This window comes from Camelus ferus, chromosome 5, assembly GCF_009834535.1.
Source record: "Camelus ferus isolate YT-003-E chromosome 5, BCGSAC_Cfer_1.0, whole genome shotgun sequence".
Lineage (NCBI taxonomy): Eukaryota > Metazoa > Chordata > Mammalia > Artiodactyla > Camelidae > Camelus > Camelus ferus.
Window position 1 is genome coordinate 91869623 of NC_045700.1, and position 22612 is coordinate 91892234.

The following is a 22612-nucleotide window of genomic DNA, read 5'->3' on the forward strand; positions in this document are numbered from 1 at the left end:
TTGACTACTGTGGACAAGGGTACAATGAACATGGTTTTACATTTAGTGGGATTCTTTAGTGTACATATCTAGGGGTGGAGCTGCTGTGTTTTAGGGTATATATAACTTAATTTAAAAAAATAACGAGAAGGGGGGAGGGTGTAGCTCAGTGGTACAGTGCGTGCTTAGCATGCACAAGGTCTTGGGTTCAATCCCCAGTACTTCCATTAAAAAAAAACCTAATTACCTTCACCCGCCAAAAAATAAAAAAGGGGGGGGGGAAAGAAGAAGATAACAAGAAACATTATCCAAAGCGGCTGTATCACATTACATTCCCACCAGCCTTGCAGGAGAGCTCCTATTGCCTTAGAGCCTTGCCTTCGGTTAACACTGTCAGATTTAGCCATTTTTGCTAAAACGTTTGCTACATTGTGCAGTGATATCTCATAATCTTATTCGGTATTTCCTCGAGTGCTGAAGTTATTGGTTATCTGTACAACTAAAGAGCGTGAGGATCTTTTCACATGTTTATCAGTCATTTGCCCATTCAAGTCTCTTGCCATTTTTGTATCGGCAAGGGTAAAATTTTTATACTGGTTGTTTGTCTGCTTGTAAGAGTTATTTATGTAATCTGGATATTCATTCTTTGGCAGCTACTAGGTATGGCAAATATATTCTTTCAGCCTGTGTCCTGTTTTTTATTTGAACAAATTACAATAAACATCTTTGACTGTGCCTTATTGTACTCTTATGGGAATTTCCATATGGTAGATGCGAGGAAGTGGACTTGCTGGGTCATGTACATTTTATTTTATCTATCTATCTATCTATTTATTTATTTTTATTGAAATATAGTTGATTTACAATGTTGTATTGGTTTCTGGTGTACAGCAAAGTGATTTGGAGATACATATATATATATGTATGTATATATATAATATATATTCTTTTTCATTATGGTTTATTTCAATATATAAATATTTTTTTATTTCAAGATATTGAAAACAGTTCCTTGTGCCATACAGCAGGACCTTCTTGTTTATCTACTTCATATACAGTGGTTTGTATCTGCTAATCCCAAATCCTAATTTACCCCTCCCCCACCCCTTTCATCTTTGGTAGCCATAAGTTTGTTTTCTATGTCTGTGAGTCTGTTTCTGCTTTGTGAATAAGTTCATTTGTATCATATTTGAAAGTCCACATAGAAGTGATATCATACGGTATTTGCCTTTCTCTGTCTGATTCACCTCACTTAGTATGATAATCTCTAGGTCCATCCATATTGCTGCAAATGGCATTATTTATTATTTTTTATGGCTGAATAGTATTCTATTTTTAATGTATATGTGTGTGTATACACACACACACACACACATACATATACCACATCTTCTTTGTCCTTTCATCTGCTGATGAACATTTAGGTTGCTTTCATGTCTTGGCTGTCATAAATGGTGCTGCTATAAAAGTTGGGGTGCACATATCTTTTCAATTTGGAAATTTCTCTGGACATATGGGTCTTGTACATTTTAAATGCCAATAATATTAAGACTTCTTCTCCCTTCAGCAATGTATAAGTGTACTTTTTCTTCAAATTCTTGTCTACACTTACCTTCAGATTGAAAGTTTTTGCCAACTCAATAGGTGAAAAAAATCTCAAGGTATTTTAATTTACATTTCCCTCATTAATTATTTATTTAAACATCTTTTTTTTTTTTAAATGAAGTTGTTTGACCAGTGAAGAAGAGACCTGGACTTGACCCCCTCACTTACTAGAACTGATGCAACTTCTGATCACATCAGCTCTTTGAGCAACCCCACCATATTCTTGACTCAGTGAATTTGCTCTTGTTGCTTGCAGTATTATTGGCTCAAATACTGGGGAGATCTCAGGGTATACTGGTTAGATATGGCTTGTTCCAGGGCTCAAACCATGACCCCAGGACCCATTTTTCATCTGTAATTCTTGTGTCTGCTTCCTTGGTGATTACAGCCTTCTCAGGGTCATGATACCCCAGCAGTGGGGGCTGTGGCCTGAGTCCTTTCCTCAGGATTCCTAGTAAGGCGCCTCTGCTTCACTGGCTCTCATTAAGTCACGTGTCCATTTCTGCACTAATCCCTGTGGCCAAAGGGATGAGATGTGCTGAGTAGTTGAAGCCTGGGTTGCACGTTCGATCCCACAGTGGCTAGTGGTCCCTCACCTGAACCATGTATGAGAGTCCAGGGGAGGTGGCCGAGATGAGCCTCTCTCCAGGGGCTCCAAGTCCAAGAAATGCCAGTAGAGATCAGATGACACCAACGTCTAAATAAAATGCCACTGCGTTAATTTAGAATTAGAGAGAGCTCTTTAATGTGACAAGAACACTTTCACTCCTCTGCAGGAATGTTCCTGCCCTCACCCCTCACTCAAGGGTGTTTTAACGGGTTTGTGGGAATAGTTCAGGGGCTGAAATGCCTCACTAATAGCTGAGAACCCCTTTCCAGGGCCCCGTCTACCCACAACCCCCAGATCCATACCACCTTCTCCTGGGCGGCGTGGGATACCCTCTGCAGACCTGCCCCGGGCGTCCTCTGGGCCCCTCCTTTGTGAGCTGCCTTCTTTCTGTGAGTGCCCCCTATTGGATACTTCAGTGACTGCCTGTCAATCTGTTTCCAGCACTACTGCAACCTTTATTCTGGCCCTCACCTCCCACAAACCACAACCGTCACCCTTACTAATCCCCTAAGCACTCTGTGTATCCTCACTTGGCGTGATGTCTTTTTCAGTGGTTGTAAACAAAGGGCCAATGACCACAGTGAGGAAACCCATAAAGTTCACCAGGAGAGTCTCCCCCAGGGTCCACTGCAGTCAGAGCTGGACGCGTCCCGGGACTGCTGAGTCCTCAGCAGGTCCAAGGGGATCCAGCTTGGTTAACTAGCAGCTCTGCCACCAGACACGGTGCCACTAGAGGCGGGGGTGGCTGGGGACCCGAACAGCAGCTCCTGTTACTGAGGACAGTCACGCAGCTGCAGCGGCAACAGCACACTTGGAGTTCCGCCTTCCCCGCGCCCTGCTCTGCTCACTCTCATGCCTTTGCACACGGAACGTGGGACACGAGCAGCCTCGATCCCACATGCACACGGGATTCTGCGTGGCTGTCAGTAGCAGTGAATGGGGAACAGAAATGACAGCTGTAAGCGGGGAGCAGAGGTCAGAAAATGACCTTGGGGCAAAGGTGCAGTTGTGAGGCTGGGATGGAAATAAGATTCCGTAAAAGAGAGCACAGATGTGGCTGTTGGAGGGGAAGTAAGAACACTGGGACCCTGGACTCACAGCCTACAAGGATGGATAAGCCAGGTGCTCCCTGCCCAGTGGCAGCTCATGTGACCCAGGAAGCATCGTGTTGGGCACGTGTTTGCTCGGTGCTGGATTCCGTTATCAGTGAAGTTCCCTAGTGGGGGTCACTTACTCCCAAAGGGAACCCTCAGCCTCTCCAGCACGTGGCCTGGCACTTGTTGTGGCTATGGGGAGCGCCAGGATGCAGAAGAGCTTGCTCAGGGCGAGGGAAGCCTGGGCAGCCCAAGGAGCCCTCTGGCCGCATCCCCAGGGCAGAAAGGACAAGGAGATGTTCAGATGTACTGAGCACGCGTGGCGTCACTCCCTGGGGCGGGGCTGGACTCGTGGGCATGTGAATCAAGAGTTGCGCAGGGGACCCCACATTATGTACGCCTCCTGTGCTGGAGGAATCTGTCCTCACCAGGACTTAGGGCTGCAAGTGACCTTGGAGAAAAATTTGCACATAAACTACGAGACGCAATAAAGGTCCAGATTAATGGACACCCCAGGCCCTAAACAGAGTAGCAGAAGACTTGAGCCTCCAACAGTCAGGAGAAGAATTCAGGGAGCCTGATCTGAGACCAGGGAACGGCTCCCTTCGGTCCCATGGCGAGCAGCCCTGGGGGACAGTGATCTGACCTCCCATGTCATTGCTAAGGGGGGTCTTACCCATTGATGCTTGAGATGATGGCAACTCTTATTCCATGAGGCAGATATAGAATGTCAACCAACACTTCTGTTGTCTTCATCAAGGATCCCTAAAGATAGTTCCTTATCTGACAGCAGCTTCAAGTAGACTCCTCTGTGCACACTAGGAAAGGCGTCCTGGGGTGGGACAGGAATGAGACAGACAGCCAGTGTTGTCTCCATTGAGAGAAAGCTGTCTTAGCAATACTGTCTGATTTCCTGGATGTGCTCCATGTTCCCCATGATGGCGGGAAAGAGTTTTAAGAGCTTCCAGTAGGGTCACCTGCAGCAGAGAGGTTCTGGATGGGGACGAAGGCTGAGGTGTCTCCTCATACCTCAGTGTCACCTTCACAGAGCATGGTTCACAGAGAAACAGGAGAGGATCCAAGGAAACGGGCGTCCACAGCCTCGCTTTGGAACTGGATGAAAAATAAGAGAGTGAACTGGAATGCCCCCAGAGGGAGCAGCAGAGTCAGATGAGTTGTTTTGGAGATAAGAGAGATTGGTCTTTAGCTGGGAGAAGGTAGAAATGTTGAAAGACAGGGATAGATTTATTCTGTAATGATTAATGTAAGGAGGGGACTTGCCTCCAATTACATGCCATTTTGCTTGCGTGGCTGGGAGATAAGATAAAGACAGTGGAAACCACTGTAGGAGGCACAGCCTGCCCCGCAGTCAGTTGCTTCTGGCTCGGGCCACCGCGGCCATGGGACCCCAGGTGCTGGCTGGACTGCTGCTGTGCCTGTGCGCCGGGCCCTGGGCCGAGGGCGGGAAGGTGCTGGTGGTCCCCATGGAGGGCAGCCACTGGCTCAGCATGCGGGAGGCCGTGCGGGAGCTCCACGCCAGGGGCCACCACGCAGTCGTCCTTTCTCCAGAGGTGAACACGCACATCAAGCCAGAGGACTTTTTCACCACGGAAACCTACGCTACTACGTACACGCAGGACACACTTGATTACCTCATGATAGCCCATATTCATCTGGTTTTTGAGAGAGTAAATTTTCTAAAGACGTTTTGGAATACAATGCTAGTTTTGAAAAATGTGTCTATGATCTTTCAAAGGTCTTGCGAGGCGCTGCTGTCTCACAAGGATCTGATCAGGCGCCTGAATGCCAGTTCCTTTGATGTGGTGTTAACTGACCCTGTTTACCCCTGCGGGGCAGTGCTGGCCAAGTACCTGTCCCTTCCTGTGGTGTTCTTTCTGCGTTTCATTCCATGTGACTTCGATGTTGAGGGCACAGCGTGCCCAAACCCTTTCTCGTACGTTCCTAGGCTGTTAACAAGGAATTCAGACCACATGACATTCCTTCAGAGGGTCAAGAACATGCTGTACCCTCTGGCCCTGAAGTACATTTGCCACGCATCTTACACTCCTTACCAACGGATGGCGTCCGAGCTTCTTCAGAGAGAGGTGTCGCTGGTGGAAGTTTTTAGCTCTGCGTCCGTGTGGCTGTTCAGAGGAGACTTTGTGATGGATTACCCCCGGCCAGTCATGCCCAACATGGTCTTCATTGGGGGTATAAACTGTGCCAACAGGAAACCACTATCTCAGGTCTGTATTGGTGCTTTTATTCCGTCCATGTTCCAAGTGCGACCCATTTAAAAAAGGACTTATATTCAGGTACTTATTTATCTACTGATGTTTCTAAATATTTCTACCTCTCAGTCTCTTGCCAACAGTCCTGGGTGAGCTAAATCGTTAAAGAGTCTCCAGTAGTGTGGTGAAGGCTTGTGATGGTCTTTGAGAGGAGTGACAGGAAGGGGTGAGGGTCTGTAATAGGTTTGGGAAGCAATGGTGTGATTCAACCCAGACTGCCCTTTGGTAAAGGCACCACGTCGTGGTTGTGCAGTTTTCTCCAGCTGAGCAGGAGCAGAGAACTTGAGCCGTGAACTCATCCACCGGGGTTTTTGCTTCATGGTGTTCAGTAGCAGGATTTAAGAACTAGCAAATTGCATTTGTTGACACGATAGTTCTTAGTGGTGTAGTGTTGGAAGGGACTGAGGTGTGGTCACAGGAGACCTAAACACCCAAAGGAGGCAGAGGTTTCAGAGAGGTCTAATAAACTAAATGGGAGTGACACAATGGTGGAGAGAGAAGACGGGGTTCCTGTGATCGGAGCAAGAGATCACCGAGTCCAACTTTTGAGAGATGGAACCGTGCTGACGAGGTGTCTTCTGCCCGAGAGTTGGTGTCTGGTGTGTGATGTGGGGATGTACCAGAATTGGACTGCATGTCTTCTACTTGGGACACTGAAGTCATTAAGGATGGTGGGCAGGGCTAGGGAGGAGATAAAACTGAGGCTATAAATGTAATGAAGGTGGGGGTAGGGATGCTGAGAAAGGAGTCTCAAAGGGAAGGGTTTGTTAGGCAGGGTCGACCGCATCACCAGACCTATCCCGCCACACCCCACCCCAGGTTTCCGTGGCAGTAACAGGGCTTTCCTGATCATTCCAGAGGCATCTTACAAAACCCCGGATGTTTGGGTTCAATTGAAATAGGACTCTAGGGGGCTGGATTTGCTTCTTAATCTACCGAGTTAGCCATGTATTTTGCCCGTTTATGCCATAGTCATTGAATTGATCTTAACTGCTATGGCTTTAAATGTCTTCTAGGTTTTGTATTTTTACTGTCGTAGCTCTGTTTATTAATGTATATATTATTTTCAAGAACACCGACTTCATTTTCCTTTTTTGCTCACAACACAGATAATCAATTTTTTTGTGTGTTTATTTTTTGGTCTGTGTTTCTGTTTAGTTTGTGTTGGTGGGGGGAGGTAATTAGGTTTATTCATTTAATTTTTTAATAGGGAGGCACTGAAGACTGTACCCAGCCCCTTGCGCACGCTAAGCGTACGATCTACCGCTTGAGCGCTGCCCTCTTCCTGCAAAGGATCTGACCTACTTGGTTTTCTTCTTCCTTGAAGTGGTGCATTTGTCCCGTTACACAATCTGTATGTATCCGTTAGATTTGTAAAAAGTGAAAAGTCGGAAGGCATTTAAAAATTATTGCCGCTGTTTTCCTTCTAGTTTTCCAATGGGAATATATTGTATGGAGTTTGACTGCATTGGTTCAAGTCTTCACTCCCATTTTTCTAGCTGCATGACCTTGGGTGAGTGACCTAAGCATTCTGGCCTTAGTATTGCCACACTGAGCACACAATAAATATGATCCATTTTCGTGATTTAGAAGATGCCGAGCAGGACAAGGTATGTCATCTGGAGGCATTTAGATAGGTTTGTGCCAATTATTTGTTACACGACAGATCATTTACATTGAAATCCTCAAGTATCATAACAGGTTAAGCACACCGTTGTCATGTTTGTTCCACTAAATGGTCTTTTACTTTGAATTTTGTCACTTTTATTTATTTTGTTTTGTTTACCCTTATATATCACTCCTTTAAATGTTTATGGAAATTGATCTCAAAATATGAAAGATTGAAGTCTAAATCTATTATATGTGTGTTCCTTTTCCTTCTTAAGATTTAGGATGGGTTGAATTATCTTATTGGTTTTATAAAAAACTCTAGGATTTGCTGATTCTTTGTACTATTTTTGTTTTCTCTTCCATTGATTGCAGTTTATTTTTAAATGAATGATATCATCCTTGTTGCCTTTGGTTCATTTTAGAGTTGCTTTTCTCATTTCCTTAGGTAAGCCTTAGGTCCTTGAATGTTTTCTTAATAATGAAGAATTGAAAGTCATAAATAAAACATGTTCTTGATCCCTAGGTTTTGGTATAAATTGCTATCATTTTCTTTTTGTTCACGTTAATTTCTGTTTTTGATTTCTTCTTTGAATCAGTGGCTATTTTTTTTAAAAACAAAGTTTGTTTTATAATTCCTATCTAGTTAAGATATACTGTGGCTATGTTCTTTTTCTTCTAAATATCTTGCACTGTAATCAGGGAATGTTTCTTGTGAAGTCACAAATTAAAAAAATTTCTTACTAGATTTTATTCTGGTCTAGCATAGAATCATCCAATAGAACTATAGTGTGAGCCATGTATGTAACTGAGAGCTTTTTAGTAGGCATGTTGGAAAAAAACCCAGGTAGGAGTAAATTATTTTTAATCAATATTTTATTCAATCAAATATATCAAAAACATTATTCTTTAAACTACACGGAATACAAAATTTTTTTCAGGAGCTTGTTGCCATCACCCCCCCCTCAATTTCTTGAGATACAGTTGACATGCAGCACTGTCCAAGTTCAAGGTGTACAGCAGAAGGACATGACTTCCCTATCCCGTGATGCGATTACCGCGGTAAACTGAGTGAACATCCATCAGCTCGTACAGATACAAAGTTAAAGTGAAATGTTGCCCCAGAGAGTCTCCCCCAGGGTCCACTGCAGTCAGAGCAGGACACGTCCCGGGACTGCTGAGTCCTCAGCAGGTCCAAGGGGATCCAGCTTGGTTAACTAGCAGCTCTGCCACCAGACACGGTGCCACTAGAGGCGGGGGTGGCTGGGGACCCGAACAGCAGCTCCTGTTACTGAGGACAGTCACGCAGCTGCAGCGGCAACAGCACACTTGGAGTTCCGCCTTCCCCGCGCCCTGCTCTGCTCACTCTCATGCCTTTGCACACGGAACGTGGGACACGAGCAGCCTCGATCCCACATGCACACGGGATTCTGCGTGGCTGTCAGTAGCAGTGAATGGGGAACAGAAATGACAGCTGTAAGCGGGGAGCAGAGGTCAGAAAATGACCTTGGGGCAAAGGTGCAGTTGTGAGGCTGGGATGGAAATAAGATTCCGTAAAAGAGAGCACAGATGTGGCTGTTGGAGGGGAAGTAAGAACACTGGGACCCTGGACTCACAGCCTACAAGGATGGATAAGCCAGGTGCTCCCTGCCCAGTGGCAGCTCATGTGACCCAGGAAGCATCGTGTTGGGCACGTGTTTGCTCGGTGCTGGATTCCGTTATCAGTGAAGTTCCCTAGTGGGGGTCACTTACTCCCAAAGGGAACCCTCAGCCTCTCCAGCACGTGGCCTGGCACTTGTTGTGGCTATGGGGAGCGCCAGGATGCAGAAGAGCTTGCTCAGGGCGAGGGAAGCCTGGGCAGCCCAAGGAGCCCTCTGGCCGCATCCCCAGGGCAGAAAGGACAAGGAGATGTTCAGATGTACTGAGCACGCGTGGCGTCACTCCCTGGGGCGGGGCTGGACTCGTGGGCATGTGAATCAAGAGTTGCGCAGGGGACCCCACATTATGTACGCCTCCTGTGCTGGAGGAATCTGTCCTCACCAGGACTTAGGGCTGCAAGTGACCTTGGAGAAAAATTTGCACATAAACTACGAGACGCAATAAAGGTCCAGATTAATGGACACCCCAGGCCCTAAACAGAGTAGCAGAAGACTTGAGCCTCCAACAGTCAGGAGAAGAATTCAGGGAGCCTGATCTGAGACCAGGGAACGGCTCCCTTCGGTCCCATGGCGAGCAGCCCTGGGGGACAGTGATCTGACCTCCCATGTCATTGCTAAGGGGGGTCTTACCCATTGATGCTTGAGATGATGGCAACTCTTATTCCATGAGGCAGATATAGAATGTCAACCAACACTTCTGTTGTCTTCATCAAGGATCCCTAAAGATAGTTCCTTATCTGACAGCAGCTTCAAGTAGACTCCTCTGTGCACGCTAGGAAAGGCGTCCTGGGGTGGGACAGGAATGAGACAGACAGCCAGTGTTGTCTCCATTGAGAGAAAGCTGTCTTAGCAATACTGTCTGATTTCCTGGATGTGCTCCATGTTCCCCATGATGGCGGGAAAGAGTTTTAAGAGCTTCCAGTAGGGTCACCTGCAGCAGAGAGGTTCTGGATGGGGACGAAGGCTGAGGTGTCTCCTCATACCTCAGTGTCACCTTCACAGAGCATGGTTCACAGAGAAACAGGAGAGGATCCAAGGAAACGGGCGTCCACAGCCTCACTTTGGGAACTGGATGAAAAACAAGAGAGTGAACTGGAATGCACCCCACCAGAGGGAGCAGCAGAGTCAGATGAGTTGTTTTGGAGATAAGAGAGATTGGTCTTTAGCTGGGAGAAGGTAGAAATGTTGAAAGACAGGGATAGATTTATTCTGTAATGATTAATGTAAGGAGGGGACTTGCCTCCAATTACATGCCATTTTGCTTGCGTGGCTGGGAGATAAGATAAAGACAGTGGAAACCACTGTAGGAGGCACAGCCTGCCCCGCAGTCAGTTGCTTCTGGCTCGGGCCACCGCGGCCATGGGACCCCAGGTGCTGGCTGGACTGCTGCTGTGCCTGTGCGCCGGGCCCTGGGCCGAGGGCGGGAAGGTGCTGGTGGTCCCCATGGAGGGCAGCCACTGGCTCAGCATGCGGGAGGCCGTGCGGGAGCTCCACGCCAGGGGCCACCACGCAGTCGTCCTTTCTCCAGAGGTGAACATGCACGTCAAGCCAGAGGACTTCTTCACCACGGAAACCTACGCTACTCCGAACACGCAGGACGAATTTGATTATGTCATGATGGGCCAAGTGCATGTGCTATTTGAAAGAGTAAATTTTCTAAAGATGTTTTGGAATACGATGGTAGGCTTGAAAAATGCGTCTTTAATCTTTCAAAGGTCTTGCGAGGCGCTGCTGTCTCACAAGGATCTGATCAGGCGCCTGAATGCCAGTTCCTTTGATGTGGTGTTAACTGACCCTGTTTACCCCTGCGGGGCAGTGCTGGCCAAGTACCTGTCCCTTCCTGCGGTGTTTTTTTTGCGTGGCATTCCGTGTGACTTCGATGTTGAGGGCACAGCGTGCCCAAACCCTTTCTCGTACGTTCCTAGGCTGTTAACAAGGAATTCAGACCACATGACATTCCTTCAGAGGGTCAAGAACATGCTGTACCCTCTGGCCCTGAAGTACATTTGCCACGCATCTTACACTCCTTACCAACGGATGGCGTCCGAGCTTCTTCAGAGAGAGGTGTCGCTGGTGGAAGTTTTTAGCTCTGCGTCCGTGTGGCTGTTCAGAGGAGACTTTGTGATGGATTACCCCCGGCCAGTCATGCCCAACATGGTCTTCATTGGGGGTATAAACTGTGCCAACAGGAAACCACTATCTCAGGTCTGTATTGGTGCTTTTATTCCGTCCATGTTCCAAGTGCGACCCATTTAAAGAAGAACTTATATTCAGGTACTTATTTATCTACTGATCTTTCTAAATATTTCTACCTCTCAGTCTCTTGCTAACAGTCCTGGGTGAGCTAAATCGTTAAAGAGTCTCCAGTAGTGTGGTGAAGGCTTGTGATGGTCTTTGAGAGGAGTGACAGGAAGGGGTGAGGGTCTGTAATAGGTTTGGGAAGCAATGGTGTGATTCAACCCAGACTGCCCTTTGGTAAAGGCACCACGTCGTGGTTGTGCAGTTTTCTCCAGCTGAGCAGGAGCAGAGAACTTGAGCCGTGAACTCATCCACCGGGGTTTTTGCTTCATGGTGTTCAGTAGCAGGATTTAAGAACTAGCAAATTGCGTTTGTTGACACGATAGTTCTTAGTGGTGTAGTGTTGGAAGGGACTGAGGTGTGGTCACAGGAGACCTAAACACCCAAAGGAGGCAGAGGTTTCAGAGAGGTCTAATAAACTAAATGGGAGTGACACAATGGTGGAGAGAGAAGACGGGGTTCCTGTGATCGGAGCAAGAGATCACCGAGTCCAACTTTTGAGAGATGGAACCGTGCTGACGAGGTGTCTTCTGCCCGAGAGTTGGTGTCTGGTGTGTGATGTGGGGATGTACCAGAATTGGACTGCATGTCTTCTGCTTGGGACACTGAAGTCATTAAGGATGGTGGGCAGGGCTAGGGAGGAGATAAAACTGAGGCTATAAATGTAATGAAGGTGGGGGTAGGGATGCTGAGAAAGGAGTCTCAAAGGGAAGGGTTTGTTAGGCAGGGTCGACCGCATCACCAGACCTATCCCGCCACACCCCACCCCAGGTTTCCGTGGCAGTAACAGGGCTTTCCTGATCATTCCAGAGGCATCTTACAAAACCCCGGATGTTTGGGTTCAATTGAAATAGGACTCTAGGGGGCTGGATTTGCTTCTTAATCTACCGAGTTAGCCATGTATTTTGCCCGTTTATGCCATAGTCATTGAATTGATCTTAACTGCTATGGCTTTAAATGTCTTCTAGGTTTTGTATTTTTACTGTCGTAGCTCTGTTTATTAATGTATATATTATTTTCAAGAACACCGACTTCATTTTCCTTTTTTGCTCACAACACAGATAATCAATTTTTTTGTGTGTTTATTTTTTGGTCTGTGTTTCTGTTTAGTTTGTGTTGGTGGGGGGAGGTAATTAGGTTTATTCATTTAATTTTTTAATAGGGAGGCACTGAAGACTGTACCCAGCCCCTTGCGCACGCTAAGCGTACGATCTACCGCTTGAGCGCTGCCCTCTTCCTGCAAAGGATCTGACCTACTTGGTTTTCTTCTTCCTTGAAGTGGTGCATTTGTCCCGTTACACAATCTGTATGTATCCGTTAGATTTGTAAAAAGTGAAAAGTCGGAAGGCATTTAAAAATTATTGCCGCTGTTTTCCTTCTAGTTTTCCAATGGGAATATATTGTATGGAGTTTGACTGCATTGGTTCAAGTCTTCACTCCCATTTTTCTAGCTGCATGACCTTCGGTGGGTGACCTAAGCATTCTGGCCTTAGTATTGCCACACTGAGCACACAATAAATATGATCCATTTTCGTGATTTAGAAGATGCCGAGCAGGACAAGGTATGTCATCTGGAGGCATTTAGATAGGTTTGTGCCAATTATTTGTTACACGACAGATCATTTACATTGAAATCCTCAAGTATCATAACAGGGTATGCACACCGTTGTCATGTTTGTTCCACTAAATGGTCTTTTACTTTGAGATTTTATCACTTTTATTTATTTGGCTTGGTTTACCCTTATATATCACTCCTTTAAATGTTTATGGAAATTGTTCTCAAAATATGAAAGATTGAAGTCTAAATCTTTTATATGTGTGTTCCTTTTCCTTCTTAAGATTTAGGATGGGTTGCATTATCTTATTGGTCTTCTCAAAAAAAAAAAAACCAAAAAACTCTAGGATTTGCTTATTCTGTTTACTATTGCTGTTTTCTCTTCCACTGATTGCAGCTTATTTTTAAATGAATGATATCATCCTTCCTGCCTTTGGTTCATTTTATAGTTGCTTTTCTCATTTCCTTAGGTAAATCTTAAGTCCTTATAAAAATAATGAAGAACTGAAAGTCATACATAAAACATGTTCTAGATCTCTAGGTTTTGGTACAAATTGTTATCATTTTCTCTTTGTTCACATTAATTTCTGTTTTTGATTTCTTCTTTGAATCAATGGCTATTGATTTTTTTTTAAAAAACAAGTCTGTTTTATAATTCCTATCTAGTTAAGTTATACTGTGGCTATGTTCTTTTTCTTCTAATTATTTTGGACTATAATTAGGGAATGGTTTCTTTTGAAGTCACTGATTAAAAAAATTTCTTACTAGATTTTATTCTGGTCTAGCATAGAATCATCCAATAGAATTATAGTGCAAGCCATGTATGTAACTGAGAGCTTTTTAAAGGCATGTTGAAAAAAAAACCCAAGGTAGTAAATTATTTTTTAATCTATATTTTATTCAATCAAATATATCAAAAACATTATTGTTTAAACATACACGGAATACAAAATTTTTTTCAGGAGCTTGTTGCCATCCCCCCCCTCAATTTCTTGAGATACAGTTGACATGCAGCACTGTCCAAGTTCAAGGTGCACAGCAGAAGGACATGACTTCCCTATCCCGTGATGCGATTACCGCGGTAAACTGAGTGAACATCCATCAGCTCATACAGATACAAAGTTAAAGTGAAATGTTGCCCCAGAGAGTCTCCCCCAGGGTCCACTGCAGTCAGAGCAGGACGCGTCCCGGGACTGCTGAGTCCTCAGCAGGTCCAAGGGGATCCAGCTTGGTTAACTAGCAGCTCTGCCACCAGACACGGTGCCACTAGAGGCGGGGGTGGCTGGGGACCTGAACAGCAGCTCCTGTTACTGAGGACAGTCACGCAGCTGCAGCGGCAACAGCACACTTGGAGTTCCGCCTTCCCCGCGCCCTGCTCTGCTCACTCTCATGCCTTTGCACACGGAACGTGGGACACGAGCAGCCTCGATCCCACATGCACACGGGATTCTGCGTGGCTGTCAGTAGCAGTGAATGGGGAACAGAAATGACAGCTGTAAGCGGGGAGCAGAGGTCAGAAAATGACCTTGGGGCAAAGGTGCAGTTGTGAGGCTGGGATGGAAATAAGATTCCGTAAAAGAGAGCACAGATGTGGCTGTTGGAGGGGAAGTAAGAACACTGGGACCCTGGACTCACAGCCTACAAGGATGGATAAGCCAGGTGCTCCCTGCCCAGTGGCAGCTCATGTGACCCAGGAAGCATCGTGTTGGGCACGTGTTTGCTCGGTGCTGGAATCTGTTATGAGTGTAGTTCCTGACTGGGCATCTCTTACTCCTCTAGGGAACCCTCAGCCTCTCCAGCACGTGGCCTGGCACTTGTTGTGGCTATGGGGAGCGCCAGGATGCAGAAGAGCTTGCTCAGGGCGAGGGAAGCCTGGGCAGCCCAAGGAGCCCTCTGGCCACATCCCCAGGGCAGAGAGGACAAGGAGATGTCCAGGTGTACTGAGCACGCGTGGCGTCACTCCCCGGGGCAGGGCCGGGCTCGTGGGCTTGCAATCCAAGCAGTTGCACAGGGGACCCCATGTTATGTACGCCTCCTGTTCTGGAGGAATCTGTCCTCACCTGGACTTAGGGCTGCAAGTGACCTTTGAGAAAAATTTGCACATAAACTACGAGATGCAAAAAAGGTCCGAATTAATGCACACCCCAGGGCCCAAACAGAGTAGTGGAAGAATTGTACCTCCAACAATCAGGAGAAGAATTAAGACAGCCTGATCCGAGGCCAGGGGACGGCTCCCTCCTGTCCCGTGGTGAGCAGGCCCTGGCGGATGGCGTTCTCTGACCCCCCGTGTCACTGCTAAGGGTGGTCTTGCTCGTGGACGCTTGAGATAACGGTAACTCTTATTCCACGAGGCAGATACAGAATCTCAACCAACCCTTCTGTTGTCTTCGTCAAGGATCGCTGCAGATACTTCCATGTCTGAGAGCTGCTTCAAGTAGTCTCTCCTTGAAGAGTCACGAGAGGCGTCCTGGGGTGGAACAGGAATGAGATGGGCAGCCAGCGTCCGGTCCCCATGGACAGAAAGCTGTCTTAGAAATGCCTGTTTTCCTGGATGTGCTCTGTGTTCCCCATGACGGTGGGAAAGAGATTTAAGGGCTCCAGATAGCGTCACCTGCAGCAGAGAGGTTGTGTTTCGAGATGAGGCCTTAGGTGACTCCTCAAATCTCAGAGTCGACTTCACAGAATACGGTTCACAGAGAAATAGGAGAGGATCCAAGGAAACGGGCGTCCACAGCCTCACTTTGGGAACTGGATGAAAAACAAGAGAGTGAACTGGAATGCATCCCCCCAGAGGGAGCAGCAGAGTCAGATGAGTTTTCCCAAGGTAAGAGGGGTTGGTCTTTATCTGGGAGAAAGTAAAATGGTGAAAGACAGGGAGAGATTTATTCTGTAATGATTAACGTAAGGAGGGGACTTGCCTCCAATTACATGCCATTTTGTTGAAATGGCTGAGAGATAAGATAAGGATGGCGGAACAAATGTAGGAGGCACAGCCTGCCCCGCAGTCAGTTGCTTCTGGCTCGGGCCACCGCGGCCATGGGACCCCAGGTGCTGGCTGGACTGCTGCTGTGCCTGTGCGCCGGGCCCTGGGCCGAGGGCGGGAAGGTGCTGGTGGTCCCCATGGAGGGCAGCCACTGGCTCAGCATGCGGGAGGCCGTGCGGGAGCTCCACGCCAGGGGCCACCACGCAGTCGTCCTTTCTCCAGAGGTGAACATGCACGTCAAGCCAGAGGACTTCTTCACCACGGAAACCTACGCTACTCCGAACACGCAGGACGAATTTGATTATGTCATGATGGGCCAAGTGCATGTGCTATTTGAAAGAGTAAATTTTCTAAAGATGTTTTGGAATACGATGGTAGGCTTGAAAAATGCGTCTTTAATCTTTCAAAGGTCTTGCGAGGCGCTGCTGTCTCACAAGGATCTGATCAGGCGCCTGAATGCCAGTTCCTTTGATGTGGTGTTAACTGACCCTGTTTACCCCTGCGGGGCAGTGCTGGCCAAGTACCTGTCCCTTCCTGCGGTGTTTTTTTTGCGTGGCATTCCGTGTGACTTCGATGTTGAGGGCACAGCGTGCCCAAACCCTTTCTCGTACGTTCCTAGGCTGTTAACAAGGAATTCAGACCACATGACATTCCTTCAGAGGGTCAAGAACATGCTGTACCCTCTGGCCCTGAAGTACATTTGCCACGCATCTTACACTCCTTACCAACGGATGGCGTCCGAGCTTCTTCAGAGAGAGGTGTCGCTGGTGGAAGTTTTTAGCTCTGCGTCCGTGTGGCTGTTCAGAGGAGACTTTGTGATGGATTACCCCCGGCCAGTCATGCCCAACATGGTCTTCATTGGGGGTATAAACTGTGCCAACAGGAAACCACTATCTCAGGTCTGTATTGGTGCTTTTATTCCGTCCATGTTCCAAGTGCGACCCATTTAAAGAAGAACTTATATTCAGGTACTTATTTATCTACTGATCTTTCTAAATATTTCTACCTCTCAGTCTCTTGCTAACAGTCCTGGGTGAGCTAAATCGTTAAAGAGTCTCCAGTAGTGTGGTGAAGGCTTGTGATGGTCTTTGAGAGGAGTGACAGGAAGGGGTGAGGGTCTGTAATAGGTTTGGGAAGCAATGGTGTGATTCAACCCAGACTGCCCTTTGGTAAAGGCACCACGTCGTGGTTGTGCAGTTTTCTCCAGCTGAGCAGGAGCAGAGAACTTGAGCTGTGAACCATCCATACTGAAAACAGAATTGTTTCCTTAATTTCTCTTTCTGGTAGTTCATTGTCAGTGTATATAGAAATGCAACTGGTTTCTGCAGAATAAATTTGTAACCTCAACTTACTGAATTCACTGATGTGTTCTAGTTCTTTTTTGTGGCACCTTTAGGATTTTCTATGTAAAGTAAGTATCTTATTATCTCTAAAGAGTGATCATTTTATTACTTCTTTTCCAATTTTGGTACTTTTTTTTCTTTTTGTGGGTAAGGCTTACAGTATTATTTTGAATAAAAGTGACAAGAGTGGGCATTCTTGTCTTGTGCCTGGTCTTAGAGGAAATGCTTTCAGCTTTTCACCATTCAGTGTGATGCTAGCTCTGGGCTTGTCATGTATGTGTTTAAGTAAGTTAAGGCATTTTACCTCTGTACCCGCTTTGTGGAGAGTTTTGTCATAAATGGATGTTTCATTTTGTTAAAAGCTTTTCTCACATCTATTGAGATGATCATATGACTTTTAATCTTCAATTTTTTAATAGGGTGATTGATTTGTAGATATTGTACCATTTTTGCATCCTTGGGATAAATCGTACTGGATCGTGGTGTATGATCCTTTTAATGTATTGCTGAGTTTGGTTTGTTAATATGTTGTTGAGAATTTTTGCATCAATGTAACTCAGCAACATTGGCCTGTCATTTTTTGTGTAGTTGTGTGATATCTTTGTCTGGTTTTGTTATCAGGGTGATGTTGGCCTTCCAGTATGAGTTCAGAAGCATTTCCTCCTCTGCCATTTTTGGAATAGTTTGAGGTGGTCAGATGTTAAGTCTTCTCTAAATGTTTGGTAGAATTTACCTGTGAAGCCTTCTGGTCCTGGATGTTTATTTCTTGAGAGTCATTTTATTGCTGATTCAATTTCGTAACTGGTAATTGGTCTGTTCATACTCTGTTTCTTGCTGGTTCAGTCTTAGGAGAGTGTGCATTTCTAGGAGCTTGTCCATGTGTTCTAAGTTGTTCCTTTTACTGGCATATAAGTATTCACAATAATCTCTTATGGTTCTTCATATTTTTGTAGTGTTGGTTGTGGCTTCTTCCTTTTTATTTCTGACTTGATTGATTTGAGCCCTGTCTTTTTCTTGATGAGTCTGGCTAAAGATTTATCAATTTTGTTTATCTTTTCAAAGAATCAGTTCTTAGTTTCATTGATCTTTTTAATTTTTGCTTTTACCTTTATTAGTTATTTCCTCATACTAACTTTGGGGGTTTGTTCTTTTTTTTTGTTTGTTTTAGTTGCTTTAGGTGTAAGTTTAGGTTGTTAATTTGAGATTTTTCTTATAAGGTAATCTTACTGAGATTACCTTATTCTTAAGGTAGGCTTATATTGTTATAAACTTCCCCTTTAGAACTACTTTTGCTGTGTCCAGTATATTTTGGATCATTGTGTTTTCATTTTCATTTGTCTCCAGGTATTTTTAAAATTTCCTCTTTGATTTCTTCAGTGACCCACTAGTTGTTTAGTGGCATATTGTTTAGCCTCTGTGTGCGTGTGTGTGTTTTCTGCAGCTGTTTCCTTGTAGTTGATTTCTGCTTTCATTGTGGTTGTAAAAGGTGCTTGATATGATTTCAGTCTTAAGTTTACTGAGACTTCTTCTGTAGCCTAACATGTGATCCTTCCTAGAAACGTCTCATGTGCACTTGAAAATAATGCGTATTCTGTTGCCTTTGGATGGAATGTTCTATGTATATCTACTAGGTCTAACTGGTCTAATGTTCGTTTAAGGCCAGTATTTCCTTAATGATTTTCTGTCCAAATGATGTGTTTATTGATGTATGTGGGTTTTTTTTAACATATCCTAGTATTGTTGTTTACTGTCAACCTCTCCTTTTATGTCTGTTGATATTTGCTTTTGGTATTTGGGGGCATATATATTTACAATGGTCATATCCTCTTGTAGAATTGATCCCTTGATCATTAGGTAGTGTCCTTCTTTGTCTCCTATTTTAGTCTTTGCTTTAAAGTCTATTTTGTCTGATGTAAGTATTGCTACCCCAGCTTTCCCATTTGCATCTTATATCTTTTCCCATCCTTTCACTTTCAGTCTCTGTGTGTCTTTAGATCTGACGTGGGTCTCTTGTAGGTAGCATATATTATGGGTCTTGTTTGTATATGAGTTCAGCCACCCTGTGTCTTTTTATTGAAGCATTTAGTCTATTTATATTTAAAATAATTATTGATGGGTATGTACTTATTGCCATTTTGTTCATTGTTTTGGGGTTGTTTTTGTAGTTCTTTTTGTTGTTGTTGTTGTTCCTTCTTCTTTTGCTCTCTTCCCTAGTGATTTGATGACTATCTTTGGAGTTACTTTTGGGTTCCTTTCTCTTTTTTTGTATGATTTATAGATTTTTAGTTTGTGGTTACCATGAGGTCTATATATAGCAATCTATTTCTCTATCTATCATTATATTATTATTTTAAGTTGTCAATTTCTAGTTCAAATGCATTTTAACAACCCTGAATTTTTACTCTCCCCCCACGTTTATTGTTTTTGACATCATATTTCACATCTTTTTGTTTTGTGTAGCCCTCAACTACTTATTGTGGATATACATAATTTTACTACTTTGTTTTTTAAACTTCCTGCTAGGTTTATGCCTGGTTGATATACTTTTACTGTATATTTGCTTTTACCAATGAAAATTTTCCTTTCCTCATTTTCGCATTTCTAGTTGCAGCCTTTACTTTTCACTTAGAGAACTCCCTTTGACATTTCTTGTAAAGCTAGTTTCATGGTAGTGAACTCTAAGCTTTTGCTTGTCTGTGAGGCTTTTAATCTCTCCTTTGAATCAAATGAAAGCCTTGCAGAGTAGAGCACTCTTGGTTGTAGGTTTTCCCCTTTCATCACTTTGAATATATTGTGCCACTCCCTTCTGACCTGCAGAGTTTCTGCTGAAAAGTTAGCTGATAAACTTACGGGTTACCTGTGGGGTCTGAGGTTTCCCGAAGCTGGTGATGGCTTGCTGGTGCATGGGGCCAGGACCCAGGGGATCCTGGTGCTGGTGCCAGCCTGCTTGTGGGTGGGCTTGGTCTTGGGGCTAATGCTGGCTTCCTGGTAGGTAGGGCTGGGTCCTGGAGTCTCTGGCTGCAGGGCCTAGGGATCCTGGAGCTGGTGTCAGCCTTTTGGAAAGTAGGGCCAATGTCCAGGGGGTCTCTGGGCTAGCGCTGGTGCGCTGGTAGGTGGGTCCGGGTCCTGGGCCATCTGATGGACAGGGCCAGGTCTGGTGGCTGGGACCAGGCCCCGTGTGGTGGGAGTTCAGGGAGTTCTAAGGAAGCTGGCCTGCTGGTGGGTGGTCTGTGTCCCCACTCAGCTAGCTGCTTGGCCCCAGGTGTCTTAGTACTGGTTCCTACAGGGTGGGGCTGGGTCCTGGCACTAGTAAGCTAGAGGCAGGATTCCAAAATGGCACTTGCCAGCACCAGTGTCATCGTGGTGGAACAGAGCTCTCCAAAATGGCTGCCGCCACTGACTGTATCACCAAGATGATCTCTAGTTGCCTCCTGCTTCTGTGGGAGATTCTCCAAGATCAGCAGGTGGGTCTGACTCAGGCTCTTTTCAGATTATTGCTCTGCCTGGGGTCCCAGTGTGTGTGAGATCTTGTGTGCACCTTTTAAGAGTGGAGTCTTTATTTCCTACAGCCCTCTGGCTTTCTTGAAAGCAAGCCCCACTGGCCTTCAAAGCCAAATGTTCTGGGACCTCTTCTTCCTGGTGCAGGACCCTGGGCTGGGAAGCCAAATATGGAGCTCAGACCCCTAGCTCCTTAGGGAGAATCTCTGCAATTGTAGTTATCCTCTCATCTGTGGGTTGTCCACCTAGAGGTGTGGGCCTTGATTATACCACGTCTCCACCTCTCCTACACAGCTTGTTGTGCTTCCTTCTTTATAGGTTGTAGAAGAACTTTTATGCTAGTTTTCAAGTTTTTCTCATTAATATTTTCTCTGTAAATTGTGATAATATTGGTGTGCCCATGGGAGGAGGTGAGCTCAGGGTCTTCTAATTCCTCCATCTTGATCACTCCCCCCAATATAAAATTATTAATGAAGTATTTCATATTTTTTCTTTTATACTAAGCCTTCAAAATCTGATATGTACTTTACACTTTCAACATGTATCAATTTGGACTATCCACATTTCAAGTCATGTGTAGCTAGTGGCTACTATATCAGATAGCATATGATCAACGTTTGTAAATATTCCATATATACATACACCTAAAATGTATATTATCAATTAAAAAAACTTCAATATGCACAATTCTGAAAATGATGTCTTAAAATATTTCCCCATTTAACTGAATTTTGCCCAATTTACATTTGGAATTTTTAATAATTTTTACTTTAAACATATAGCTGCTCAACTAGGGCATATAGGTATATGACTGCTGTATTTTCTTCATAAAATTTGCCTTTTAAAAATGTTCTTGGTAAACATTCTTTTACCATCTTAACCATTTTTAAGTGTAGTTTAGTAGCCTTAATTACACTCACATGGTTGTGCAACCTATCTCCAGAACTCATCTTCAAAAACTGAAACTCTATACCCCTTAAACAACACATCCTCACTTCCCCTACTCCCTAGTCCCTGGTAACCACCATTTTATTTTCTGTCTCTAAGCATTTGACTACTCTAGGTGCCTCATGTAAGTGGAATCATACAGTATTTGTCTTTTTGATCTTGATTTATTTCACTTAACATCATGTCCTTTAGCTTCCTTCATGTTGTTTTATATGTCAAAATTTCCTTTCTTTTTTAAGATCAAATAATATCCCATTGTATAGACAACAGTTTGCTTATCTATTCATCCGTCAATGGATATACAGTTTGCTTATCTATTCATCTGTTAACGGACATAGGTTGCTTTCACTTTCTGGCACTTGTGAATAATGCTGCTATGAACATGGGTGTACAAATATTTCTTCAAGGCCCTGTTTTCATTTTTTGGGGGGTATATACCCAGAAGTGGAATAGCTGGATCATCTGGTAATTGTATTTTCAGTTTTTTGAGGAACTGCCATTCTGTTTTCCACAGAATGGAATGCACTGCACCATTTTACATTTCCACCAACAGTACACAGGGGTTTCAATTTCTCCACATCCTGTCCAACACTTGTTTTGCTCTGTTTTCGATGACAGCCATCCTAATAGGTGTGAGGTGACATTTCACTGTAGTTTTGATTTGCATTTCCCTAATGATCAGTGATATTGAGCATCTTTTCACGTGCTTATTGATCATTTGTATATCTTCTTTGGGGAAATGTCTAAGTCCTTTGCCAATTTTTGAATCAGGTCTTTTTGTTGTTGAGTTTTAGTTCTCTATATATTCTGGATATTAATCTCTTATAAGGTTTGCAAATATTTCTTCCCATTCTATGGTTTGCCTTTTTAATCTGTTGATAATGTCTTTTGATGCACGTATTTTTCATGAAGTCCAATTTGTCTATTTATTCATTACCCATGAATAAATTTTGTGTAATTTTCAAGAAATATTTGCCAAATTCAATGTTGTGAAGCTCTATCCTATGTTTTCTTCTAGGAGCTTTATAGTTTAAGTCTTATATTTAGGTCTTTGATCCATTTTGAGTTAATTTTTGTATATGGTGTTCTTAAGAGGCCAACTTCATTTTTTTTTTTTGCATTCAGATATCCAGTTTTCCCAG

The 22612-nt window shown here is 44.5% G+C and overlaps 3 protein-coding genes across 5 annotated transcripts in view; all 3 read left to right on the forward strand.

Annotated features, from left to right (window-relative positions):
* LOC102523029 (UDP-glucuronosyltransferase 1-6) overlaps positions 1–22612 on the forward strand; it is a 74949-nt gene that overhangs the window by 28917 nt on the left and 23420 nt on the right. Inside the window, exon 1 of one of the 3 annotated variants that reach the window (XM_014564721.2) lies at positions 15685–16580. The exons of the other annotated variants lie outside the window; for them this stretch is intronic. Coding sequence (XP_014420207.2) covers positions 15735–16580 — 846 coding nt within the window. The 5' untranslated portion in view covers positions 15685–15734. Of the gene's footprint in view, positions 1–15684; positions 16581–22612 lie in introns of those variants that run through there. 3 annotated transcript variants of the gene reach the window in all.
* LOC116663805 (UDP-glucuronosyltransferase 1-3-like) lies at positions 4590–5600 on the forward strand. Its single transcript, XM_032480540.1, has one exon. It carries the CDS (start codon positions 4689–4691, stop codon positions 5583–5585), a length of 897 nt encoding a protein of 298 aa, XP_032336431.1. The 5' UTR covers positions 4590–4688; the 3' UTR covers positions 5586–5600.
* LOC116663804 (UDP-glucuronosyltransferase 1-3-like) lies at positions 9866–12608 on the forward strand. The gene has a single exon (XM_032480538.1). The coding sequence runs from the start codon at positions 10205–10207 to the stop codon at positions 11099–11101; it is 897 nt and encodes a 298-aa protein (XP_032336429.1). The 5' UTR covers positions 9866–10204; the 3' UTR covers positions 11102–12608.